This window comes from Phocoena phocoena, chromosome 2, assembly GCF_963924675.1.
Source record: "Phocoena phocoena chromosome 2, mPhoPho1.1, whole genome shotgun sequence".
NCBI classification, from domain to species: Eukaryota; Metazoa; Chordata; class Mammalia; order Artiodactyla; family Phocoenidae; genus Phocoena; species Phocoena phocoena.
In genome coordinates this window covers 115980953-116008331 of record NC_089220.1, presented here as the reverse complement: position 1 = coordinate 116008331, position 27379 = coordinate 115980953, and the positions used below count along the sequence as shown (strand labels likewise).

At 57.3% G+C, this 27379-nt stretch overlaps 1 protein-coding gene across 3 annotated transcripts; it reads left to right on the top strand.

Moving 5' to 3' along the window:
- Positions 1-167: 167 nt before the first annotated feature.
- Positions 168-27379, top strand: STRA6 (signaling receptor and transporter of retinol STRA6). Of its 3 annotated transcripts, none has more exons than XM_065901149.1 (19): positions 168-212; positions 6702-6832; positions 11746-11812; positions 12100-12185; positions 13681-13820; positions 14416-14439; positions 14623-14789; positions 16142-16264; positions 17980-18047; positions 18214-18290; positions 18561-18622; positions 19563-19725; positions 22651-22726; positions 23767-23900; positions 25035-25152; positions 25242-25343; positions 25990-26153; positions 26409-26558; positions 27210-27379. In XM_065901149.1, the coding sequence occupies exons 1-19, from the start codon at positions 207-209 to the stop codon at positions 27377-27379; spliced, it is 2028 nt and encodes a 675-aa protein (XP_065757221.1). In that variant the 5' UTR covers positions 168-206. The 3 variants fall into 3 exon arrangements, with proteins under 3 accessions (XP_065757221.1, XP_065757214.1, XP_065757204.1); XM_065901142.1 differs by lacking the exon at positions 168-212 and adding an exon at positions 6525-6572; XM_065901132.1 differs by lacking the exon at positions 168-212 and having other exon boundaries at positions 6717-6832; positions 13708-13820.

Here is a 27379-nt window from a genome sequence, read left to right as displayed (position 1 = left end):
CCCCTGGAGTGGATCATACCTGAAATTTGAGCCCCAAAGCCCCATGAAAGTGTGACAAATTCCCCCCTTCCCATGGTCAGGGCCCTCGGCCCAGTCGGGCAGCAGCAGGGTGCTGATCGGGTTATTACAAGCTTAGCTGGTGGTTCCCCTCCGGCTTAGTGCAGTTCATCAGGCAATGGCTCCCCGGGAGTGACGGATGGTGACAAATGAAGGTAGGTAGGGGGTTCCTTAGCCCATCCTGGACCACAGCTGGGGAAACTCGGCCATTAAAGCCCTGTGCAGGCTTCTCCACTGAGGTGACTCTGAGGGCCAAGGAGATCAAGTTTCGGGCAAATGGTTTGGGGGTTGGAGAGTCTCCGCCAAAGACAAGCCGCCCTGTGTGTTGTGTGGGGCCCCAGCTGGGCTGTGGCCCTGAGCTGGCGAGGTGGGGGTGGGGTGGGCTTCTCTGATGCTAGAATCACAGGCGGGAGGCCTGGGGGGCGGGAGGAGGGGCAGGGCCAGAGCTGCTGGGAAGGAGGGAGCTGCCTTTCTGGGAGGAGGAGATCAAACACCTTTTAAAGCAGGTGCTGGGGACTCTGCTCAGGGCCAAGTGCTGAGACTGCACAACCAGCCGTCCCTCCGGGATCCCAGCCAGAGCTGGCGCTGGCGGCTCAGCGGGGGAGGCCGCAGGGAGTGGGGAGCACCTTGCCTGCCTGGAAGCACAGGACTCCCCAGGGTGACCACTAAGGAGAAGGAAGAGATACAGAAGGGAGAGGTCAAGAGAACGCCTGGTGGAGGTGGGGCTGGAGCCAAGCCTTGCGGGCCAGGTAGGATCGGGACAGGTGAGGGAGCAAGGAAGAGGCACGGCGGGGAGGGGGTACGACAGAGCACACAGGTGCAGGGCAGCAAGGGGGCAGGGATGGTAGGGTTGAGCAATTCCGAGGGATGAGGTTGGAGACCTCAAGATTGCTGTACTTGGGGGACCCTGGGGAGCTAGTACGAGCTCCAAAACACAGGGCGACATCAGGAGAGTTGTGTCTGAGTAGGGTCTGCTGGTAGGCAAGAGATTGGTGGAGAGCCCTGTCCTGTGGTCAGCAGGGAAGAAGGAGAGAGAACTCAGGGGATCTGCCCGGGAGTTGGTGTCCTCAGTGAGGAAGGAGGACAGCACGAAGCCCACATCTCAAGACCAGACCATGGTGGCACCATCCCAGGGAGGACGTGCTGGGAAGGGAGAATCCAGGCCTCTAATAGCTGGGGGCATCTTCATGGCCTTTTGGCCAGTCCTCCTCTGAAGGCATCTTGATGTTACCAGCCTATTCTTGATTGCCTCCTCTGATGGGGGGCTCACTGCTCTGTGAGACAAAGAAAGCTACCTTTGTCCTGAGCTGAAACCTGCCTCCTCTGAGTCAGTTCTAGCTGGCACTCTGGGAGGGGAAGAACACACTGCTCCCCTGGAACAGTTGGCTACCCTCCTTCTCCCCACCAGTGTCCACACCCATACCAGAGCAGTCTGGCTTACATCACTCATGCTATGATGATGTTATTGGTGAGGGGGGCAGGAGAATTCTAAGAAAGGCATGTCTTAGATGCTTCTGATGCTCCCACATGGCAAGGGAGGTAGGAGGTAGAGAGCCATCCACACTTTCCTGTCGTGAGCTTAGCAGCCAACAGCACTGCCTTCCGGCCACTGAATGGGGTCGGGCTGGGTCTGGAGCCAGGGTTAGGCGCCTGTGTGTGCCGGGGGCAGTTCGATATGTGTGTATGTGAGTGTGCTGTGTAGATGGGGGCGGACCCAGAGCTCACTGGTCCACATGGGGTTGAACCTGCCTTGGCTGTTTATCCATGGGTTCATGGTGGGCACAGGCAGGCACGTGGGCCATCCCCCACTCCCGGACTGAGGCAACCCTTGGCCATTCTCTGCTGTGCTGCTGGGGACTGGGGTGTTGCTGAGGCTCTGGGTGTTACTGAGGTTTGGGTGCTGTAGAACTTTTGGGGGGCGCAGTTGGACTCAGAGAGCCAAAAGCTGGGATGGGAGGGTGGTGAACAATGAGGGGTCTCTGGGCCTTTTGCAACTGCGTACCATGGTTTTGACCATCTTGCCCCTACCAGTGCTTGATTTGCCGGAGTTTGAGGGTCCTTGGAATGTGGGCCGAGGTTCTGAGGTGTTTTAGAGGTTCTGGTGTGTTACTGAAGTTCTGGGGGCTGATGGCGGGTGATTCTGAAGTTCTGGGAGTTCTTGTGGTGTTACTAAAATTCTGGGGATATTGCTGAGATCCTGGAGGTGCCCCGGAGGATCTGGGAGTCCTTGGGGGTGTCTCTGAGGTTGTTCCTCACTCCTTCAGGCCCACTGTCAGCTCCTTTTAAGCTTAGCGCTTTACCCTTTGAGGATTTTGATAACCACAGGCTGCTGGAGGCACACACGTGGGCCTCTCTTCCTGGACGCCAAAATTCCTCAGATTTAATCAACTTGAACAAAAACATGGGGAGGAAGGAAGCCCTGTCCCGAGGGCTTCGTGGTCCAGCTCCAGCCCAAGGGGAGCTCCGTGTCAGGCCCAGATGGCAGATGGCCTTCGTCTGCTCAGAGCCCAGAGGCTTTTTGCGACCCCCCCCACCCCAGTCTGTGCTCAGCTAGGAGCACTGCTGGCGTGGGCTGCTCCCTGGGTGCTGGTGTCAGCCTCATCTAAATGTGCCCGTGTGGGCTCACGAGGGCACAGCCAGGCAGCCCTGAGCCCTGCCCTGCTCTCTCCTTGCCTCTCAGACTTCCCTTCTCAACTCTCCTATGACACTTATACCTATTCTTGCTGCCATTGCTGACTCTGTCTGACCTCAGGGCCCTCCCTGCTCCAGGCCCCCTCCTCCAGGAAGCCTTCAAGACTGCTCAGTCCATCTCCTTATTCTTTCTCCTCTCTTCTCCCTTCTCCGAGTTTTTACTGTCTGTCTTCCAAGTAACTCCACCGGCCAGCTCCTCCTCTCCTGCAGGTCTCTGCCTTTTTTGGATACGAGTCCCCCTATAAAGGGTAGGCCCAACTCCAGAGGGTAGGCCCTGGACTCTGCCGCCAGGCCTTTGGAGAAATTCTTCAGGAGCACATCATTACCATCTTCCTCCTCTCAATACTTTTCCTTGCCAGCTTGCAGTCTGGCCAGGTGGCATCCTTCCTAACACCTCAGAGGTAACCTTCCATTTCACAGATGTGAGCTCTCCTAGCTTCAAGCTGAGGAGGTACTTTGGGCTCAAGGAGTGGGGTCCCCTTTCCAGCCTGAGCTATGCAGCCACCTAGTAGCCATAGATCTTTGACCCAGCCTGCCTCCCTGCCCCCATCAGAGTGTATAGGGGAGCTGGGGGCCAGGAGGGTGGGTGGAAGACAATGGGGGATGCCTGGGCAGTCACAGCTGCTCTCTGTAGCTTTGACCTTCTTACTACAACCAGTGCCTGCTGTGCTGGCTCCACATTCCTGGGCCGTGAAGTCATTGAGGGCAGGGAGTGGGGGCCTTGGGGAGAGGAGAGCCCACAATCAAAGAATCTCCTGGCTGGATAACCTATTCCTCCTGGGAGAGAGGCAGGGCTGAGACTCAGAGAAGCCAAGGGAATCACTCAAGGTCACACAGCCAGTCCCAGGGCTCAAACCCAGGTAGGCTGCCTCCCCAACCAGGGCATTTCTCCCTGCCATAAAGAAACCCAGCTCTAGAGGTACTGAACAAAAGACTGCCCTCTGTCCGCTGTGCCTACACCTGGGGAGAGAGACAAGCTCACACTTTCTCACCTCTGCTTAGGGCCTCCCTGAAAGTGGCCTCTGCATCTCCCCAGTAAGGACGGAGGTGGCACCATGGGCACTGGGCTAGCCCGGGGTGGGAGGATGAGGGGAGGCGCTGTCTCCACTTGAGGTCTCTTTGGGGGCAGAGCAGGGTCTGGGTCGGGGAAGAGTGCAGTGGGGAAGGGACTGTGCCTGGACTTAGCTTGGGCCCCTCCCTGCCGGCCTTGCTGTAGCCCCTGAGGCTGATGGAGTCTCCTCCAGGCAGCCTGAATGGGTACCGCCCCCCTTCATTCAGGGGTCTGCTCAAATATCACCTTCTCGACTGTGCCTGTCCTCACCATCCTGCCTAAAATAGCCAACTCCCGTCTGTCTGTCTCTCCTCTCGTATCCCACTGTATTTTCCCTCTCAGCACACATGACACATGTTTTGTCCCCCCTGCCCCCCACTACACATGAGGTTCCCTGGGGCACAGGACTTTATCTATCTTGCTCGCTGCTATATTCTCAGCGTGGAGAACCTTGCCTGGCCCATAATCGGTATGCCGTCAACATCTGTGGAATAAATGAGGGAATGAACAAACCAGACTGAGGAGGCAGACTCGCTCCCTGCAGGGTAGAAAGCAGTTTCGGACAGGGATTTATCCAGCTATGAACTTCTCCACCTTGTAGAGGGAGTGAGCTCCCCGGCACAGACTGGACTCCAACTGTTGGAGGAATCATGAGGGGGATTTAAAATCAGATAGTGAGTTGCTCCCTAAGCTATGGGTCTAGGACTCCTGAGCAGTGAAGGGAATGCAGGGCTCTGGAAACCTGGCTGGAGAAACAGCAGGCTGCACGGGACAGGCCCATGGAGGAGCGATGGTCACCAGAACAAGCAATGGCTTCGCCAAACCCAGTTTAGAAAGTCCCTGTGGCCCCAGTGCTGGGTACTGTGCATCAGGGGAAGGAGGCATGAGGAGGAGAAGAGGTAGAACTCTGCCCTCAGGAGATCCTAGCCAGGTCTGATCCCTGGGATCAGATGGGCAGTGTGGGCTCCTGCGTCGCATCAAACAAAGTTCAGGCTCAGCTCTGAGTCAGCAGATGGTGACATCTCTGTGGGGTGGCAGAGGGGAGGCCAGAGCCCTCTTCCTGGAAGAAGGAAGCCCTCTTCCTGGTCATTTGGGAAGGAGGGGGAGGAACCAAAGCCAACAGAGCCCTCAGACCCTAATTCTGGAAGGCCTTGTGAGCCTGGCTACAGAATTTGGATGGGGAGCTTTTAGGATTTCAAGCTCTGTCCCTCTGAGCATCCCTCATGCTGTTCCCTCTATCAGGAACACGCTTCCCTCCACTACCCACCCCACCCACCAACTCCACCCTCTGCACAGCTGACTTTTCCCTGCCCTGGGATCTCCACTGAAAGGTTTCTTTCTTCAAGACACACACCGCACCACCCCCGCCGCCCATTCTTTCAGACCAAATTCCGTTTCCTGTGGTGTACATCAGGGCACTCCCTTGCCTTCCCTTTGTAACCCTCAGATCCGAGGTCATTTACCTACTTGGCTGTGTCCCCCTGAACTGTAGACTCTCCCGTCCCAGGACCCCAAACAGTGCTGGCACTAAGTAGGTGTTCAATTAATTTATGTTAAAATAATAAATGGATGAACGTCCTTTTGAAAAGCTTGTTGAATGAATGCCTTAGGTGGGTAGGGCCATGGCCCAGGCACCCTGAGGGGTATTGGAAGGACAGGGGCCCTCAAAGTTTCAGGGGGCCTGACTCCCACCCAGGGATAGGGGGCCTGAGAACTGCTCTCTGCCTTGTCTGCATCTTGCCATACCTCCACCCCAGGTTGGGGGCCAGGACGGGGAGAGGAACCTCCATCTCCCGCCCTCACTCTCACCCCACACTCCGGGAGGAACAGGAGGCAGGCAGGGTTCTTGCCTCCCCGTGGGTCTGGTTCATGTTTAAAGGACTAATTTCTGCCTTGTGGTGGTGAGTTATCTCCTTGTGAAATCAAGTTGGAGAAACAAAAAGATTTTACCAGTGAGACACATGTTCCTCCAGGAGAAGGAATGGACGGGCTCCCTCCCCTCCTTCTGGCCCTGGCCCAGCAGTCTCCCTGGGTTGCTGGAATGCCTGACTTGTCTGTAAGGCCCTGCAGATGTGTGGGCGATTTGGGGCAGGCACCGAAGGCAGGTATGTGCGTGCAGTCAGGTGCCGGCCCTCCTGGCCGCACTCCTCCCAGGCTCAGGCCGCCAATGGAGCCGGACCTCCACCTCCGGAAGGGGGTCTTGTGAGGACCACGGTGTGTTCCCATCACTGAGGCCCAAGGGGGCCAGCGAGGGGCAGGCTGAGGCTGGGGGATGGTCTCGAGGGAGCCTGAACAAAGAGGGGGGATTGGGCTGGACCCCTGAGAGCGGAAGGGGCTGGGAGTCCAGCTGGGAGGGGCCGGCAGACTGTGCTGAGCCCGCCCGCTGCCCGCTGCCCGCCCACCCTTTCATCTCCGCAGCTCCTTCCTCCCTGGTCCTTCCTTGAGTGTGTGTCTGTGGGTCCATCTGGGTGGGCTTGAGGAGGGGGAAGGAAGGGGGTGCTCTCTGTGGGCAGCTTGGATTGGACAAAACTTCTTTGAAAATGGTGCTTTGAGTCAAAACCTACCGGTGGCCAGTCATAGAGACAGACGGGTGCTCCAGCAAAAGCCCAAGGACCCTGAGGGGGCACCATCCCCAAGGGATAACTACCTCCTGCAGGACCTCGCGAGACTGGGCGGGAAGGGACAGGAGGGGACAGGAGAAGCCCTTCCCCTTCTCCTGTGCCAGCCGGCCCAGGCCCTCACTCCCAGGAGGGCTTTTCCCAGAGAGCTAAAAGCAAGAAAGTAACCTTTAGGATTAAAGAGAAACGTTTCTTTGTTTGAGTTTTCTTTCTTCGCCCCCCCCCCCCCACAAGCCTCTTTTCACATCTGTAGTGGCTTTTTCCCTCTGGTTTGGGGGTCAGAGGAAAAGCGCCAGAGAATGTCGACCCAGGCAGCAGGGAACCAGACCTCGTCCGGGGCCACAGACGACGATGACTCCTACGGCAGCTGGTACATCGACGAGCCCCAGGGTGGCCAGGAGCTTGAGCCGGAAGGGTGAGTCGGAACCCCTGGCCCTGTCGGCCAGCGCATGGGGTGTGGCAGGTTACTGATGGGGGGTGTGGGGAAGACTCTGAGCGAGGGCTGCTAAGAGGGGCTCTGCCGCTCATTTGCTGTGTGAACCCTTGGCAAGTCACAGCCTCTCTGGGCTTCAGTCTCCTCGCCTGTTAGGTGAGAACAGCCTTTGTGCTGGTGTTAAGAAACTTGAGGTGGAGGACCTGGGCCAGGCTAGTCACCTAAAAAGCACCTGTGCGGTGTGTTTGTTTTTTTGACTTTATTTTATTTTTGGGGGCTGTGCCACACGGCTTGTGGGATCTTAGTTCCCTGACCAGGGACTGAACCCCGGCCCTGGCAGTGAGAGCACTGAGTCCTAACCACTGGACCGCCAGGGAATTCCCTGTGGTGTGTTTAAAAAACAGATTCCTGGGCCCCATCCTTGCAAACTCAGATCCAGCTGGGCTGTGGTGGCTCCCTGGGTGACTCTGGCCTGTAACCAGGGTGGAGAGTCCTGGGTGAGTGGTTGAGGGAGTCAGGCCTGCCTTCAAGGTGTTACTGGCCCCTGTGGTGACCATCTGGGGTGTGCTGTTAGCAAGCGTCAGGTTCTCTGGGCAGGCCTGGGGCAGGGGGAGGCCTGAGGAAACATGCCGCCCTGGTTGGCTTTGGCTGGTGTGAGGCTCCGTGAAGCTGAGGAGGCCCTGTTCTCTTCAGCAGGAGTGCTCGGGCAGCCCAGGGGAGGGAGGCGGCCTCAGCCCAGCCCAGTGTGGCCTGAGGACTCGGCCCACAGCCGCCTCTGCCCAGATCCCTTCTATCTTTGTTTAGTCTGGGTACCCTGGTGGAGGAGCTGGGCCTCCTTGTGCCCCCATGCTGCCAAGGACTCCTTGCCTGCGTGGGCCCCAGAGCCCAGTTCTCCCCTTGTTGTCCCTGGCCTCGGCCCCATCCCCTACCTCCCTTCTCTGTCTGAAGGTTTGCGGAACTAGAAAGGTGAGGCTGGGGGTTGCCGAGCCAGATGTGTGCACATCTGTTCTCCATCAACAACCAAAACTGGAGAAGGGAAAAATGCTCGCGTGCCTCCCCAGAGGCCAGGGCTGTGGCCTGGCCAGGCTGGGGTCACCCGGCAGGGATGGAGACCCCACCCAGGCCTGGGGGAAGGTGATGTTGTTTGGAGGACTCAGGGTTCTGACCACCTGGAAAGCAGCCCTGCTGTCAGCAAAAGGGTGCCCTCTTCCCCTTCCCTGGCTGAACTCGAAAGCCCAGGGCTCCCCAGGTTCCTGCTGTGTATGTGTGAGGTGGGAGAAGCAGCAGAATGGAGAGGGGCCTGGGAGCCCCAAGAGGACACAGAATCTGACCTGAGTTAAAGCCCTAATTTGAAGCTGTGTCCTTAGCCACTTCAGGGCCCAGGCATTGGCTGGGGCCAGGTGCCTGCAGCCAGCTCTGTGGCTCAGGTATTTAGATATGGCCTTAGAATAAAGTTGGGTGCATGGCAGGGACTAGGTGATGAGCAGTACCACTCCTAAGGTGGGTGTCATCTAGAATTTGTAGCTCCCTTCTCCCACTGCAGGTAAGAACGAAGAGCTTTGTTTGAATCTACTTACTTGGCCAAACCAAGTCGAACTTCCTGCCAAAGGTGGGAGTGGGAAGCTGGGATCCCAGCGGAATCCCAAGGAGGCAAACTTGGACTCACTTCTCCCTGTGTGAGTCAGACACCCCGGCGAGGTGGTGCACCAAAGCTTTGAGGAGCTCTGCACAGTGGTCCCCCTTGTACCTCAGCGCGCCCCAGCAGGCTGGAGTCGAGGTGGTGGACACTGGTGACAGTGTCTGGGATGGACTCAATCTCCTGGTCACATTTATCCAAGTGCCCCCTTGGCACCAGGACCTGGTCGGAGAGGTTGGGGGCGGGGGTGAGTCTGATGGCGATGGGATGCACACTGTCTGGGGTCTTCTGTGGACATAGGATTGATGTGTATAAGCCGAGCTGGCTCTTTTCTATCCCCACAGGCTCCTCTGGTCAGGTTATGGGCCCTACTTGCCATGTGCTCATGTGTCATCCACTCTTATCATCAATACCGAGCTTCCCAGCCAGAGCCTGGGGATACAAATACATCTGTGGCAGCTGTCCAGGATGTCAGTCACCTCCCCACCACTTCAAAGGGCTGCCTGGAAGGCGGAATTGGGAGGCTTCCTTCATGGCCTGCCCTCCCACCAAGAGAGGTCAACGCCAGGGTGACCTGCAGGTTCTTCTGCTGTGGGAGCAGGGAGAGGGTCAGGCAGCAGGGTTCCAGGCCCCCCGGGGACCACAGACCCCCACCCCAGACAGTCAGCCTTTCCCTCTCACCCACACAGATGTGTTCTGCCCTCCCTTCTGGATGGGGCCCTTTGCAACCTCTACCTCAGAGCCAAACTTCTAGAAACAGTTGCCTTGCTTCTTCTCCGTCTCAGTGTCCTCACCATACTGCAGGCCGGCCTCTGTCCCTGAGTGCCCGTCACCACCTCTGAATTGCCCAAGACCGAGCCTCAGCTTCCTTGGGTTCCATTGGACTCTGTCCTCACTCTTCGTCTTGGAATAAGGCCCAGAAGCCTACAGTCATCCCAGAAACTCCCCTTCTCTCTGCTCCTCTACATTAAGGCATGTAAAGTCTTCCACCTAAATACCGCTGAGATACTGCCTGACATTCCCGCTCCCCCGTGACTGTTTATGCTGAACCATCTGAAAATGCTGATACTCAACTGTTTTTGATGGAAAGAAATGGCAGCTTCATGTGGTTCAACTTAATATCTTCCTCCACGTACTCCTTGCCTCTCACATCCTGGTCACACGCGGCTGCTGAGGTCAGACTACCCTCAGTTCGAATTCTGGCTCTGGCGCTTTACTAGCTGTGTGATGTGGGCAAGATACCTAGCCTCTCTGAGCCTTGGTCTCCTTATCTAGGCAAGGGGGATACTAATAGCACCCACCTCTTAGGTAATTAACTGAGTTAATACATAGAAAGTGCCTGGCACTTACGCGATGCTTAGTCAATACTAGTTACTGTTGTTGTTGTTATTCAAATCTAGCCACAGAAATCTCCTAAAATCTAGAACACTGTCCTGCTCAGACGCCCTCAGTGGCTCCCTAGTGCCTCTCATGCCTGCTATTACCGGCTCTCAGCCTGCCCTCTGCGCTGTAATCAAGCTGAAAACCTTGCCTGGCCCCAGCCTCACTGTCTACTGCCTGTCACTCCACTTTCTCATGCTGTTTCCTCTACATGGAGCTCCCTTGCCCCTTATTTGCCTAAAGAGATGCCACCATCTTTCAAACTCAAATACCACCCCCTCTGAGGCCTTGCCCCAAATTTCTCTCCCTTTTCTACATCCGTTAGCATGTGCTTGTGGCCCCTCAAGGATCAAGCGCCCACCCTCCCTGACACAGCGTTCTCTGCGTCTGTGCCATCCTGCCTGTCCCACAGCACGAAACATGGGTCCACGAGCTGTCAGCCAAACATTTGCTCAGCCAAATTTCTGTCGCTCAGACCTCAAACATTTGAGGGGCCACGAGCCTCAGCCAAACTGAGCTAAGTAAAGGGTAGATGGGGTCCCTGGGTGGTACAGAAAGGGCCAGAGATGCCCCCAGACAGGGCCCTGGAGGGGGTCCATGGAGGTGAGGGTGGCTCCTGGTCTGGGTTGAGTGGGAAATAGGCTGCTCCAGGGACAGTTTAAGGAGCCCCTGCCCTGGCTGGGCCTGGTGGGGGGTGCAGGATTGAGTAGGACTTTGTCAGGTGATGAGATGCAGGCTGAGAGGGCCTGGAGTGGTGGTTCTGAACTCTTGGGGCTGGTGAGGGGCCCTGCCTCACCCAAACCCCACCCCACATACTCGAGTAAAATGCCTCAGAGTTGCAAGTGGGGAGTGTGAGGCCTGAGCTCAGACAGCAGGAACCTGATCCCCTACATGGCACCAACTCTACTGCTTTGGGAAGAGGCTGGCTCTGCCCTGGCCAAGAAATTGCACAAAACAGATTTCTTCTGTCCCTCCACCCCAAGGACAAGCCCATGTGACCGGGTTCTTTCCTGCTTCTCACTCTCTGGGATTTCTAAGCTCGGGGTGTTCCAGCACAGAGTACTCAGGCTCACCGTTGGGATCCCTCTTTTCCACACAGCAGGAAGGAGCCCAGCTGGGTGGGTGAGCCCCGCCTGCGGCAGGGAGGGCGCAGCTGCAGGGCTTCCTCTAATGCCTCACCCACCAGAACTTGGTGGCCTTGCCCACACTGGTTACCTCCTTCTGGCGCTCCCAGGCTCCAACTGGGCAAACCCAGAGGTCTACCCCTGCCCCAGGAACCCAGTCCTATCAGCTCTTCCAGGTTCACGTCCAGCCCTGAGCTCAGGGCTTCTACCTGATACCTCCCTCTGCCACGTGACTCAGCCCTTAATAAAACAGGTAATGAAGAGACATAAATCCTGGAAAACCAAGGTAGATCATTCCAGTCAGAGACACAGACCAAACTTGGATTCCAGTGAGTGAAGGACAAATCATAGGACCAATTGCTGATTGCCGGACCCAGGCAGTATGCTCAGCCACAGTTTTGAGGAGAGATCTGAGGCCTGGAGCAGTCAGGGAGGCTTCCTGGAGGAGGGAGGAATGAAGTGGGCCTTGATGGATAGAAAGGCCAAGCTGGCCCATTCTGTTTCCCCCATGTCTTCCCCTGGGAGCCCCCTGTCTCCTTCAGCCTTGTAACCTCAGAGCTGGGCATGGGACCGGCACACTTCAGGGTCATCAGAGGCCCAGAATGGCCCTGAGAAGGTGAACTGTCTAGGAGAGATCAGAGGGTCAAGGGAGGTGGTGTGTGGAGCCCCAGTATAGACAGCCTGGAACCCCAGACAGGGCTGCACACCTGGGGTTTCCCTACCTCGGCCTGACCCAGCCTTCACTCACTCTGCAGGCTGGTACCCTCCTGCCACCCCAGCGTACCACCCGGCCTCTACCACGCCTGCCTGGCCGTGCTGTCGGTGAGTCCCAACTGGCTTGCCGCCTACTGCCAGCCTGAACAGGGGGATATGTGTTCTTTGCTGGCGCTGGTGAAGGGAGACTCGGGGATCCCAAATATGGGAGTGGGTACCGGGGGACCCAAACCAGGATGCAGACCAACCTTTCAAACTTCTGTCACCTCCTAGCCAGTCCCCAGTTGCTGCAGGAGTGTGCACTGTGGGGTAGGGGGTCCTGGGATTGAGTGCCCTGACTCAGCCCCTCAGGGAAGGCCTGGGCACCCGAGCCCTCCTCTGTGCTCTCCTTTCAGATCCTCGTGTTGCTGCTGCTGGCCATGCTGGTGAAGCGCCGTCAGCTCTGGCCCCACTGTGGGCACGGCAGGCCTGGGCTCCCCAGGTTGGTGCCTTGGCCTGGGCACCACCGCTCAGGGGGCCCAGCTGACAGGGCCACTCTGGGAGGGTGGTGGCTTGTTAGGTACCTAGAAGCCAGCTCTGGCCTCTGGGACACCCCAAACTCTCTCAGTCTAGGGGGTCTCCCCATCCCCACCCAGATCTCCAGGCTTAGTTGGGACCTCCTGAGGGAAGGAGAGGGACCCATTCAGATGCACCCACTCCTGTTCCAGACCCCAGGGAGACGGAGCCCAAGAGGGCCCAGCTCTAAAACACACCCCCTCAGGCAGTCCATGGTCTCGACAGGCCGTGATCACTCCACACTGTCTTTTTTTTTTTTTTTTTTTAATATTTTGTCTGTGTTGGGTCTTCGTTGCTGTGCGCGGGCTTTCTCTAGTTGCGGCCAGCAGGGCCTGCTCTTCATTGCGGAGCCCGGGCTTCTCGTTGCGGTGGCGTCTCTTGCTGTGGAGCACGGGCTCTAGGCACACGGGCTTCAGTAGTTGTGGCTCGCGGGCTCTAGGGCACAGGCTCAGTAGTCGTGGTGCGGATTCTTAACCACTGCGCCACCAGGGAAGCCCCTCTCCATGCCATCTTGAGCCTCATTTCCCTGAGGGTGTTACCTGGACCCTGATGCTTCAAGGCAGATTTATGAGGGATTGCCCTGCAGTCCCTCTGGCTGAAATTTTCTCCCCGTCTCCTTCAGCCCAGCAACCCCAGAATCTGGGACGGGGATGACCCTGAGGAGACAGGACCGGGCAGCCTTGTGTGGGAGAGACCAAAGGCCTGGGGGAGGTGGTAGGTGGAGCCCCAGTGTAGACAGTCTTGCACCCCAGGCCTGGGCCGCACACTGAGGTGGGGCCTGCCATGTTGGTTTTGTGAGGAACTAGCCTGGGGTTTCTGCCACACTGGCTGGCCCAGGAAAGAGTGTGCCCTGCCTGGGGGAGGGCCTGGGGGAGACCAAAGCAGGATGGAGCCCTCAGGGCATGAAGGCAAACTGGAGCACAGAAGCAGAGCGTCTGAGTGGCTTTTGCCCTGAGCCCAGAGGGTGATGCCTGGGACAGCCATGCCCGCTGTCTGCCCTCTGCCCCAGGGCCACTCCCAGGCCAGGGTGGCGGCTGTTGCATAAGGATGTTGTGACTCTCCAGCTCTCTGAAGGTCAGCCAGCCCAGACAGACCGATTAGCGTGGAGGCGGCTGTTTCCTGAAGCTTCCAGAGTGGGCGGGGTTGGGGGGAGCAGTGCTCAGGCTTGTTCCTTCTGTGTCTGCCTGTTGCAGGGGGTGGGGCAGGGGATGTTCCTGAGTCACTTTGCCACAGGGCCCAGATCTGGTTACATAGGAGGCACTACACAGACATCTGTGGAATGAATACACGAAGGGGCCTCAGTTTCCCCATCTGGAAAGTGGAACTGACTCCACCTCCCTGGTTTATGGAACTCGGTGTGTGGTAATGGGTGTGCAGGGCCTGAGCAACTCCCCCCTGTCCTGCCCCCGCCTCTGCACCAGCCCTGTGGACTTCTTGGCTGGGGACAGGCCCTGGACCGTGCCTGCCGCCGTCTTCACGGTCCTCTTCAGCTCCCTGTGCTTGCTGCTCCCCACTGAGGACCCACTGCCTTTCCTGACTCTCGCCTTACCACCCGACCAAGGTACCCAGCACAGCTGAGGCCCTGGGCTGGATTGATGGGAGGGGGCAGGTGGGAATCCAGAGTACTGGGGCTCCCCATTCCAGTCATGAGCCATAGACCAGAAGACGCTGTCCCATTGCCCTCCCCAACTGTCCCACCACAGTGCCTGAAACCTCTATTGCTCTGTCCTGAGTCAATACTGCCCTCTCTGCTCTTGTGCAAATCCTACCCTCGGGAGGGAGGGAGCACAGGCTGAGTCCCCCAGACAGCCCAGTCCCGTGTGAGCATGAAGAAGGGTGGGGAGGGGTGCGGGGAGGGGTCCTGGAGACTTGAGCTGGGCTCAAGGAGGTGATGGTAAGAAGGACAGCTGCCATCCAGAGGAACCACCACCCTGCAACATGACCTCCTTAGATGATCCGATCCTCACAGCAACTCCACAAAATGCAGATATTCGCCCCATTTTACAGTGGCAGGTGCTGAGGGTCAGAGAAGGGAAGAGTAATAAAATAGTAGCCTAATTTATTGAGTACTAACTCAGGCACTGGGCTAAGGCACTGTACACATACCTTCTCATTTTACCTTTGCTAATGTACTATATATTATTTCCATTTTACAGACGGGGAAACTGAGACTCCAAGAGGTAACTTGCCCAAGATCACAGAGCTGATACTAGTCAGAGCCTGGATTTGCGTGCAGGGCTCTTGCCCACGGAATCAGCTGAGGGGCTGGGAAGATGGAGACAGGAGAGAAGCTTGGGTGGGTTGGACCCAGGCCCCACATCTGCCCCTCCATCCTGTGTCTCTCGGCCTGTCTTGCCTTCCAGGGCCGTGGAAGATACTGGCTCTGCTCTATTACCCTGCCCTCTACTATCCCCTGGCTGTCTGTGCCACGGTCAGCCATGGAGCCGCACACCTGCTTGGCAGCGTGCTGTCCTGGGCTCATCTGGGGGTCCAGGTCTGGCACAGGGCAGAGTGTCCGGTGTCACCCAAGGTAACCTCTGACTTACGACGGCCTGGGGTGGTGGGGCGTGGAGAAGCTGCTTAAACCAGTGTGGCTCCTTTCCTCTCTGTCCTGCTTCCCTGTTGCGCTGGATTCCACGCCTTTACACACGTGCTCATTCCAAGCTCCGCCCCTCTGTGGGAGAGGCTGGGGACCAAGCAGCCGGGCCTGCCCTCAGGAGCTTCCAGTCTGGGAGGGGGAAGGAGGGGGGAAGGGGCAGAGAAGGAGGGTGAGGAAGCCTGAAATCCCCCCATTATTGATCTCCCAGACTTCCCTTGGCCAGACTGGAGTGGGAGTGAAGAGAGCTGGAGGACGCAAGTGCTGAGCTGGGGGATGGTCTCAGAGGGCTAAAAAGAGAATTCCAGAACCTCAGAACCTGGTTCACTGGAGCTGGCTGGGGTGTGAAGCTTGACCAGTCCAGAGCCCAATGGGTGGGGGTGTGGCCTACAGAGTCAGACAACCCAGGTTTGAATCCAGCTTTATCCCTTCCTTCCTTTGTTCATTCCACAAACATATCTGAGCATATACTCTGCACCAGGGACATTTCCAGGCACTGGAATACAGCTGTGAACAAGACAGATGAAGTCCCTGACATCCCAAGAGCTGCCATTCCAGAAGGGGACACACAGTCAAACACACAGATATACGAAATGACGCCAGGTGGTGCGAGGTGTTTTGAGGACACCTTACCACATTTCTGAGACTCAGGCTCCCCTCAACCCTGCCCTGCCCCCATAAATGAAGTTGATAACACGAATCCCTCAGGGTAGAGTTGAAGATTAGGTGGTTTCCGTGAGAGCAGGGACTTCGTTGGTCTTTTTCACCAGCCAGGACCTGGCACATACTAAGCTCTCAATAAAAACAGATTGAATTAACAAATAGATGAATACATATTCAACCCTAGGAGGGCCTCAACTCCAGGAGGCAGAGCATGAACTTCCCAGATGCCCAGGTTGCAAACTGTAATAGAAAAAATCAGGCCTGTGTCAAAGCACCAGGAACGTGGGGACATAGAAGGTGGATGTCCCCAGTTTCAGGCCCCATCCCAGCCCCCTGGGGTGAGTAGGAGGGGATTACAAAACATACTCCCTTTGGCTCCTGTAAGGGACCTGGGAGTCCAGGGGCCTGGGAGAGGGCAAGCACCTCTGCAGGGCCTGAGAAGGGGAAGTAGAAGTTGGTGCCAAGTGGCCCTGGCTGGGGGTAGTGAAAGAACCAGAAGCCTCCCATGCACCCTAGACCACCCTCAGGGCCCCCTGGAGCTGGGAAGGGAAATGAACCCTGGTCTTCGGTTGGGGGAAGGAGGCAGAAGGTAGGTGTGTCTAGGCGTTGTTCTGCCCATCCAGATCTACAGGTACTACTCTCTGTTGGCCTCTCTGCCTCTCCTTCTGGGCCTCGGATTCCTCAGCCTTTGGTACCCGGTGCAGCTGGTGAAAAGCTTCAGTCGTGGGGCAACAGCGGGTTCCGAGGTAAAGGGGCAGGCTGGGGTGGGCTCGTACTCAGCACCCAAGACACCCTGGACTTGCCCGTATCTATTGTTCCCCTACACGTGGTCATGCCCGGTGTGGAGCCTAGAACATAACAGGTGCTCAGAAAATGTTTGCTGAGTCGTAGAGGGACTGGTTGGTCCCCCCTCCCCAGGCAGAGGCCAGGCCAGGCCCTCGGCTGGCACCCATGGCAAGAGAGAATTCTTACAAGATATGACAATCTTATTTGAGATTAGGTAGACCTTCTAAGCACCTGCCCTGTGCCAGGCCCTAGGCTGGGTTTATGGACTTAGCCGAGTGGCTCGTATCAGACGTCCAGGACTCCCAGGCTGCTGGGGGAGATGGACGCAGTAACATATATTTACACTGTGCTGTGAGAAGTGCAACCAGGGCTCATCCAGCTGACCTGGGAGCATGGGTGGAGGCGGGGCCCAGTGCTCTTCCTGGCGAGAGGGGAGGAAGAGGGAGACTGCTCCGCAGAGGCCCTTGAGAAAGGTTAAAGACACCGATGCAAAAGGCTGATTGCTCTGCAGATGTGGAGGGTGAAGGAAAGGCTTGAAGGGTGGCATCTAGGACAGACGGCAGGTGGGTGGTGGTGCCAGTCGCTGACATACACAACGCTGGATGAGAGCAGTTGTGCGGGGGACGATGTGTAGCTGTAGGTGTGTGGCGCTGAGGGGTCTGGCGGGCAGCTGGACTGTGGGCCTGGAGCTCAGGAGAGGGGCTAGGACTGAAGCCAGAGAAAGAGTGAGGTCCCCATGGAGGGATGAAGAGTGAGGGGAGAAGAGGCGGGTGGGCTCAGCATCTGCGGGGCGACCCTGGGTCCCCCGCAGGCCCACCTGACTCCGGGTTTCGCTCTCACAGGGTAGCAGTAGGGTCCTCAGTACTTGTCACTACTGCCCTCCAGATGCTCAGAAGAGGGGAGCAGCTCCGCAGGATACACACCACCTCATCCAGGCCCTTCCCTTCCCTTCCAGGGATCTTCTCAGCCTCTCCCTCCATTGCATGCCTTTCCTCTTGGGAAGTCTTAGGAGAACTAAAATCCTCTTTGGCCCTTGGTCGAAGAGTTTTAAGCCTCAAAGGACACAGTCAAGCTTTGAGCTGACCCACACCTGCCCTGGATCCCAGGGTTGCCATGGCAACAGGTGACAATGGCCTATATTTTCCTAATCGTCAGGGGCCAGGGGCTCACTGCATCTTACTGTGGGCCTCTGCCACTTGGCAGGGAGTTTAAGGCCTGGAATGTGGCTTAGACAAATCAGGTCACCCTTGTGATCTCCCTGGAGTAGGAGAGGGCTGGGGGGATCTGACCTGAAATGGCCCTATCCCGTGTCCCGGTCAGGGATGTGCTTGTGGGACATAAGTTCCCTTTTTGCTTCAGTCTTAGCTACTAGAGGCCGGAGGGCCAGGAGGAAAGCAGTGATGTGGTGTGACTGAGTAAGGTGGGAGAGAGTTGGAGACAGACCTTAGGAAGAACTTCCCTGCATTGAGAGTTCTTAGATAGGAGATTGATTAGTCTTTCATTTACGGAGGAGGAAAGGGCAGCTTTGGGGGGCATGGACCTCGTCCCCACGGGATGGCCCTTCTCTGTACTCCAGCACTGCCAAGAGGTTTGTACGCGCACCTACCCTGAGCCAGGGCCCCAGGGATGGCTCGAGACAGGTCCCATCTGCTTGTCCATTTGTCTGTCGCCACAGGGGCTGCGGAACAGCTACTCTGAAGAATATCTGAGGACCCTCCTTTGCCAGAAGAAGCTGAAAAGCAGGTGAGGTCCTAGGGCCAGGGGACAGGTCTGGGCAGGCAGGCTTGTTTGGGAGGCTGGCACTGGGCAGCGTGGTGGGGCAGAGATGAGGAATGAACCAAACCCTGGGGTCCAGGCTCAGGGCAGGGGCTTCTCCTGAGAGCTCCCTCCTGCCTGGGTCTTTCTGCAGCTCCCACACGTCCAAGCAGGGCTTCCTGTCCCGGGCCTGGATCTACTTCAGACACTGCATCTACACTCCACAGCGAGGTATGGCGTGGGGAGCTGAGGTCAAGAGTGACAGGTGACCTCACCCCTCTTTTGCGTAGAACAGCTGCAGTAGAAGGTCCGCTCCTTTCCCCAAAACTCTTGTCATCAGGAAGAACAACCCCAGCTTGGGAGAAGGGGAATCCCCTGGCCTGGCCTTGGTGGTCCAGGGTCCTGTGAGCCCTGGCCCTTGTCCTAGGCCTCGGGAGGGATGGGGCTCCCGGGGCTGGATGGTGCTGGGGTTCACCACACCCCTCCTTTTGGGGACTGCAGGATTCCGACTCCCCCTGAAGCTGGTGCTTTCAGTCACCCTGACAGGGACGGCCATCTACCAGGTATGTCCTGCCTCTGTAGTGCCACTTGCCTCTGGACCCCTGCTCCCAACCCCCAAGGCTGAGATGGCTCAGGCCCTCAGCTCAGCTCTCCAAAAGCCCCGACCCAAATCCTGTCCAGCTGCTTCTGGCCATCTTGGGAATGCTGGCCTACCCAGAGGAGAGGGGATGGTAACTCTTGTTGGGCTCACACAGGGTCAGAGCACGAGTTTTGGAGTCACATAAATGTGGATTTAAATCCTAGCTCCTTTATTTACCTCCTGAGTGACCTTGGGCAAGTTACTCAACATCCCTGAAACAATTAGCTTAGCTGTGAAATGGAGGAAATAGATTAATTCCTTTCAGTTGGGAAGATTTAGTGAGATAATATATGTTTGGTAAATCCCCACCACCACTACTCCCCCCTCAGAAAAAAAAAAAACAAACAAAAAATCAAAAACCCTGGAAGGTAGGTATGATTTTTCTCCATTTTACAGATGGAGGAAATTGAGGCTGAGAGATGAACTTGACTTGGCCAAGTTCCTACAGTTAATATCTCAGGGTAGCCAAAATTTGAATCCAGGCCTGTCCAGCTTCAGTGCCTGTGCTCATTTATAGGACACTTTGCTTTGTCCAACATGGAAAAATTGGAAAGTTTACATTCTGAAGTTTCAGGTAGATGGATGATTGATAGGCAATCAGAGACACACATGTACACTCGGGCTGCTTGAAAGCATATCCGAGGCCTATGAGGCTAAAGTCGTGTCTGTTTGCAATGTGCTGATTAGAGGATGCTGCTCTAAGGGACAGATGAGAACACTGTGAAGGGTGAGGGGCACGGGGAGGCAGCCCGTGTGCTGCCAGAGTTTCTTCCCTGAAGTCTCAGAACGCACTATTCCTGGGATGGGAGTGCCTGGTGTGAGCACAGCCAGGCCCTGCCGCCCTGATTTGCGGGTTCTTCCAGGTGGCCCTGCTGCTACTGGTGGGCGTGATACCCACCATCCAGAAGGTGAGGGCAGGGATCACCGCGGACATCTCCTACCTGCTGGCTGGCTTTGGGATCGTGCTCTCAGAGGACAGGCAGGAGGTGGTGGAGCTGGTGAAGCACTACCTGTGGGCTCTGGAAGGTGAGGCCTCTCGGGAGCCCCTGAGGGCCGGCAGTGGGGACCTCAGCTGGGATACCTGAGCTCTGTCCCAGGTGCTGCGGACATGCGGGGTGTCCTTGAGCACGTCCCTTCCCCTTTCTGCATCTTGGCTGCTTCATGTCCAAATTGGGGTGGTTGGAGCTTCCAGTTCCAAGTCACTGAGACCTGAAGGTCACCTCAGCAGGCCCCTGTTAGCTTGTGTGGTGTCTCCCACCCCCACCCCTAGTGACTTTGCCCAGTTCTGCAGGCGTGGAGATGGGGGAGGGTGTGGTATGTGTGAGCTGAGGGGACAGCCCCGGGCCTTTGCTGCGGGTGGGGAAGGGGAAAAGGAGGCAGTGAAGTGGGACAGTGCACCAGGATTCTGAGCTAATCCTCATGGCAGGTGGGTGGGGTCAGGCAGGGCGGATGCTTTCTCTTCCCCAATCCCTGTCCTCCAGGCACTTGCTTTCTCCTTCCTTCCCTTGACAATGAGCTCCAGGGCCCGGGAACTATACTAGTCTCCCCTTCTGTGGTCTGATGCCTCCTTATCCCTTAGCCCTGTTTCCCACCTACGCCACCTCCACAGCCTTGTGGACGAGACTGAGAAGTATCCTCACTTGACACATGGGGAAGGAATCACCTGAGGTCGTACAGCCAGGCAGACGGGAGCCAAGAGGAGAACACAATCTCCTGATGCCCAGGCTGGGGCTCTCCATCACCTTGAGACAAAGCCTGGTGGTCAGGTGTCGTGGGGCCGGCACCCTCTGCTGCCTTGGGAGTCCCTGGCAAAGGCACAGGCAAAGGCACCCTGGCTCTGGAGGAGTAACATGTGATGGTCAGAGTCTAGGCTGCCAGTATGGCAGGTGGAGGTGTGATTGCTCTGCAGCTCTTTCTTACAGATTACCATCAGGGAGGGAGTAGGAGTGGGCAGGGATGTGTGCAGTGACTGCTTCCTTCCCCGACCACCACTCCCACCACTTTCCTGAGTGCGTCTGCTCCCTGGAACTGTGGCCAAAGCCCACAAGATAGACAGGTGACAAGTTCTGGATGGGCTGAAAATGACATCTCCAGGGAGATTTTCCAAGTTGGCTGCAATCTGGGCCACAGGCAGGAGCAGACATGGCCCACATCAGTCCACATCCAAGCTCACACCTTGCTCACAGCAGCCCTGTTAGGTCAGCATCATTGATCTCATCTCACAGAGCAGGAAATCAAAAGGCAGAGGGAGGAAGCGACATGTCCAGGACAATGGATTTGGTTTCTACTCAACACACCTGACACTTCTAGTCACATGTTGCAGTTTCCAAGCCCAAATGCTCCCACTTTGGATCTCCTTGGATGCAGGGGTCAAACAGATCAGTGTTTAACCTTCTAGTCCACAGACAAGGAAAACTGAGGCCCAAGAGGATTAGAGATATGCCCCAAGCACTCAGCAAGCCAGGGATGGAACTGAGATTAGCTCTGAGCCTGGGGACCCTTTGGTCTGTTCTTAGCCTAAGAAGCGAATGTCTTCTGAGCTCCGAGAGCCTGTTTTAGGGCTGCCCCCCTAGCACCTGGACTATAAGCCTGGCATCATTCACAGAAATCTCACAGTCTGAGTCAGGCAGACCAGATTAGAATTCCTGCTCCATCACTTACCAGCTGTGTGACCCGGGCAAGCCACTTTACTCCTTTGGACCTCCATCTTCCTACCTGCAAAATGGGTGCTGAAGCTCTAAGGGCAACCTTGTCCTAGAGGCACTTGATTGAATAGGGGAGACAGACTGATCCACGGAATCAGTGCCCAGAAGGGGGCAGGTGCAGAGTCCCAGAGGAGGTAAAGTGCAGGAAGATTTTACGGGTACCAGGATTAGGAGGGACCCAAGTTTGGACACATTTGAGGTAGAGAGGAACAAGAGGTAGACAAATGGAGACCAAAGGCCAGGCTGGGGCCAAGGGGGCTGGCTAACCCTTCACCCCAATTAACCTACTCGCTCACCTGGGTAGCCTCAGCAGGCAGGCTCCTCACCTCCTGGCAGAAACAGTCCAGAATGTACCTTCGCGGGCACCGTGTTGGCTCTAGGAGGGCAGATGGAGCAGGGCAGAGCTGCACGTGTCCAGGGCTTTCTCCTAGCCTCGCCTTTCAGAAAAGTGACCTCTTCCACCCCCGGACGAGTGAGCCAGGGACAGGCAGATTGGCCGCGGGTTTCTGTAGCGGTCATCCTCAATACTGGCTGTGCCTGAGAATCACCTGCTAACTTGTAAGAAATCCCAAGGCTCGCATCCCTGCTATGCTAAATGCCAGGCTTGTTCGCAACACCATACATTCTCCCCCAGCTGCTGGTGATACAGGGAACTCATGATCTGTGCAAATGGACAGGGTGGGTGGCGACCCAGGGAGGAGATGGATAGCCGTGGTCACTTCCCTCATTCTGATGGACTCAGGCCACACTGACGGGCGCTCACATCTTAACGAAGGCCACTGACGCAGGCCCTGATGGGGTTTTATGGCTCACAACATGCTGGGAGACGGGCAGCCCAGCAGTGTGCCCGGCATGGGCAAGCTGAGGCTGGGAGAGGAAATGACCCCCTGAAGCCCACACAGCCAGGAAGCCATGGAGCTGAAGGCAGATGCCACATTGGATGGAGTCTCTCACTGGGGGTCACACAGCAATGGAAGCAGCAAGACCGGGGTGAGGGCCAGGTCTGCAGCCTCAGAGCCGGCCTCTCTCTGTCTTGGCCACCAGATCTCACCTGGCAGTATTGGTCAACCAAGGTCATCGACTTATACTGGATCTGAGAACAGGGGATGTGACAAGAGGCCTCCGCTCAGAGTGGGGCGTGGGGCAGGGATAACTCCCACCCAGGTACCATCCTGGCAGCAGTTCGGGGTCTCCCAGGAGACTCCCCGGCCCTGACCTCCCACTTTGCTTCCTTTCCACCTTCCAGTTTGCTACATCTCGGCCTTGGTTCTGTCTTGCTTGTTCACCTTCCTCATGCTGACCCGCTCGCTGGTGACACACAGGTGAGTGACAGGCTCTGACTCCCCCCGGTGCAGACGTGGGGAAGGGGTCAGAGTCCTGTGGGCCTGCAGGACCCCTGACCCAGGAGGCCTGTGGGGAGAAGCTAGGGGCTGGAGGGAGGGAGAGTCCCTGCAGGACCAGGCTCTTACTGAGCCCAGCTGCCCAGCTGCCCTGTGGTGGGTGGAGATGGTGGGGCATCCCTGTCCGGTTGGAGAAACATCTGCGACTGATGTACGGCTGACGAAGGGCTGGCACGGGGCCACCTGGGAAAGCTGGCATGCTACCTGGGAGTGGAGATGAGGGAGGAAGGGTGCCACAGACGGGAGGAACTGTGTGGGCAAGAACAAGTGTGAAGTGTGGGTGAGGAGTGGACTGGCGGGCGCTGGGGCTCCAGAGAGATTATTGTGGGACGTGGAATGCCAAGCCGCCTACCTTGCCCTTTCATGGTGAATGGTAAGCTTAGAGCACTGAGGAAATGTGGGCAGAGAGGGAGAGAAGCTTCTAGCTGGGAGTAGAGTGGATGGGGAGGGGAGGGCCACGGACTTGGCAGGGAGCTGGTCCGTATGCTGTACATTTATCAAGCCCAGGGTTCCTGCCCCAGGATCTTTTCTCACAGGGCTGGCTCTACTTAGGCTGGCATGTCAAGGCCCTCGAGCTTCTGCCTGCCTGGAACCTTGCCTCCTGCCCTGACGGCCGAGCTGCAGATCACTTTCCATCCCTACTGTTGTGTCCCACGTTCCTGACTTGGCTCAGGTTGAGCCTTCTGCCTTAATTTGTCTCCCTTGATCCCTGCCCCGCCCCCCACCAGCTTAGTCTTATTCATCCTTTAAGATGCAACTCAGACATCACCTCCTCCAGGAAGCCCTCCCTGATCTCCCAGGCTGGGTTAGTAGCTCCTCTGGGCTCCCACAGCTCTGGGCTTCCCTGCCCGTGGCCGTGGGTTGTACTTAGACTGGGAGTTCAGCCAGAGGCCGGCCCAGAGCAGGAAATTAGGGAGCGTGTGTGCTCCCTGAGATCGCTGGCTTCCTCACTCCCACCCCAGGGCCAACCTGCGAGCTCTGCACCGAGGGGGCGCCCTGGACATGGGCCCCCGGCCCCTGAGCCCTCGCCCCTCCCGCCAGGCCATATTTTGTTGGATGAGCTTCACCGCCTACCAGACTGCTTTTACCTGCCTTGGTGAGCGCCCCCTTGCCCACTCCACCTGACCTCGGCAGGCCCCACTGGCCCGAGTGGGGGAGGGGAGGGTTCAGCAGGTCTTGGCTGCCTCTGGGGGTCTGCCTGTGCTGGAGCTGGCTCTGGGGCAAAAGCAAGAGGAGGGACCCACCTTGCCTTCCCCGCCCTCAGGGAGTCCACACAGGTGGGGTGGGGGGGCAGGTGCAGGGGCCCTTGGTAAAAGGATACTCATCACATGAGGATGGCTCCTGGGTGCCACCAGGGGTTTACACAGAAGGTGACCCAGGGCTGGAAAGTTCGAGGAGGCATGTTCCTGCTTTTGTAAGGGAGGGCCATATCATGATGGGCTGTCTCAGGAGGTCATCCCTGTCACTGGGAGTATTCAAGCATGGTTATGTGGCCATGTTTGGGGGCCGCAAGGAGGGCCCTGCTCTGAGAGAACTGGACTAGATTAACTTCAAGGACCCCTCCAAGCTCCGAGTTTCTGATTCTCCCCCTGGGCACTGCGGTGAATAAATTCCTTGCCAATGTGAGGGGGCTGGGGCCATTGTTGCCGAAGCAAGGGCCTGGTTTCTCCCTCTGCTGCTGGTTCCTTCAGTTCTCACCTTGCTGGCGGAGGTGGAAAAAGATGATAAAGGGGTAGACGAATCACCAGCACTAAGATTCATAATTCCTCGTACAGGTAAACTTTAGGCCTCTGAAACCCTTTTGTACATATCCCATGTAAACAATTAGCCAACTGTTTCAACAGGCGACTTTCAGGTACCTACCATGTGCCAGGCTTTGGCCAGTAGGAATGCAAACATTAATTTCAAATACTGTCTTGTCCTCAAGGACTCAGGAGCAACTGGGGGAAAATAACATTTGCAAAGCACTCTGTGGTTTTCAAAGAGTTACCACAGATACTGTCTCATTGGATCCTCACGACAGCCCTCCTGGGTAGGGGCTGCATATCCCCTTTTTAAAGAGGAAGAAACCAAGGCTCAGAGAGGTCAAATAACTTGCTCAAGGTGGCACAGCTAAGCAGCGGCAGAGCAGGTGTCTGAAACCAGGTCTGCCCAGTTCCAAAGCCTGGGGCTCCTGGGAGTGGCAAGGGTGGGCTGATGCCTTTCCCTGTTCTCCTCCCCATGCTGGCAGGGCTCCTGGTGCAGCAGATCCTCTTCTTCCTGGGGACCTTGGCCCTTACCTTCCTGGTGTTCATGCCCGTGTTCCACGGCAGGAACCTTCTGCTCCTCCGATCCCTGAAATCCTCGTGGTGAGTGAGGCAAGGGACCGAGGGCTCTGGGACCGCTTCCCAGAGGACCACTAATAGTGACACCCGCCCCATCCCCTCATCCCCCACAGGCCCTTCTGGCTGACCTTGGCCCTGGCTGTGACCCTGCAGAACATGGCAGCCCACTGGGTCTTCCTAGACACTCACCATGGACGCCCAGAGCTGACCAACCGGTGAGGTTGCTCCTGGGCTTGCGCCTCCCTTAGGCCCTCAGCTGCTTCTTTGGTGTCTTTGTCCTTGTGCCCTTCTCCCTCGTCTGCCATCTTTCCTCTTTCTCTAACGGGGAGCCCAGTGAGCAGTAAAAAGAGCTTGCCTTAAAAGGGGTCAGTGACCCAGCTTAGTCCAAAATACCTCTCTGTTTACCTGTCACAGGGCCAGAAATGCCCCCATGAGCCTTTCCTGTTTTGGGGATCGATACTGCTCTCCCCTTTGCAGGAAGAAGGTTAACAGAAATATTATTTCCGTGCTAGGCTGTGGGAGCACCTTGGCCCCAGGAGAGACTTAGAGTCAGTGGACAAGGGACCCAGAAGAGGGAGGTGGGGGCACCAGGGTCATAGAAAGATCCAGGTGGACCTGGACTTAAACCCCACTGACTAGCCAGACAGCCTTAGCAAAGGCTCCCAGACTCTCTGGGCCTCTGTCTCCCAGATGGGTGGGATGAGCGAGCTGGGTTGAGAGAGCAGACGCAGCCCAGAAGGTGGGTACACAGAGGTGTAACCAACCAATACACGGCAGTTGTGGTCATCTAGGTCTGCCATTGACCCTGAGGAAGGGACTCTGTGTGAGGACCTGCCTCAGCTCTCTTCTCCCCGGCCCCAGGCGAGCAGTCTATGCAGCCACCTTCCTCCTCTTCCCCATCAATGTGCTGGTGGGTGCCATGATGGCCACCTGGCGAGTGCTCCTGTCTGCCCTCTACAATGCTGTCCACCTTGGCCAGATGGACCTCAGCCTGCTGCCACCTAGAGCCGCCACTTTCGACCCCGGTAAGGTTACTGGGCAGGAGCTGGGGGCAGGGGATGCTCAGGCTGCCCCAGCAGTGCGGGAGGGTCTGCCCTGATCTAGTCTCTACAGAGGAGGTCTGTAACCCCAGGCTGTGTAGGGGGCCACGTGCAGCGCATGTACGACACGCTCAGGTGCCCACGAGCTCGCACGCAGGGTGTGCCGGGCACTCCCTGTGTCTGTGTTAGGTGCCGGCTGGGGCCCTCCCGCACTAGCACGGCCATTCCCCACCCACCCAGGCTACCACACATACTGCAACTTCTTGAAGATGGAGGCCAGCCAGTCACATCCAGCCTCGACGGCATTCTGCGTCCTGCTCCTGCGAACTCGGGGGCCCCAGCCCCGCACGGCCCCCCGGGATGGCCTCAGACTGGGGGAGGAAGAGGAAGGTGAGCCTTTCCACTGGGAATGGGGGGAATCGAGCCCACCCGGCTTCTCCCAGGAAGGAGGCACGCCCCCTCTCCAGCAACGCAAGGGAGACAGGGCTAGGAAAATGCCCGCATCCTCTCTGGGCTGCCTGTGGGAGAGAAGAAGTGAGAATTCTCCTGGTCCGTCTCAGGGTAATTTTTCCCATAATACTAGCATACACACCCTTTCTGTCACGTGTGTGCACACACACGCACTCCTCACGTGGAGAATGAGACAGCTGTCTCAGAGCTAAGGGGCTCCGTCACCCCGACCACCCCAGGCCACCCCCTGCCTCTCCTAAGCAGTACGTCCTCCCCTGCCCTGCTGCCTGGGAAGTGTGCAGTAGGGAGGGGGACCCTTGTCCCAGCCCTGCCTCCAGTCCCCTCCACAGAGCTCATCCTTTCCCTCTTCTGCTGGCCACCCAGAGGATGACACCCTGAGCCTTAACAAACACGCTTCTGCACCGCACACTCTCCTGGCTTCCCACCCTGTGAACGGGCACCTGGAGCCCCAGTCTCAGCCTCCCTCACCCTACATACACAAGGGGTTTTCAGACTCTGCTCAGGTCTTGGTGCTGGGGGTGGGGCTTGGCTGGGTGTGTGTTGAGTGACTCACGGAAGGTCTCTTTTCAGGGGTGCAGCTGCTGCAGACCAAGGACCGGCTGGCCAAGGGAGCGGGGCCCCGGGTAGGCCGAGGCAGGGCCCGCTGGGGTCTGGCATACACGCTGCTGCACAACCCAGCCCTGCAGGCCTTCCGGAAGACAGCCCTATCGGACGCCCGGGCCAACGGTGCCCAGCCCTGA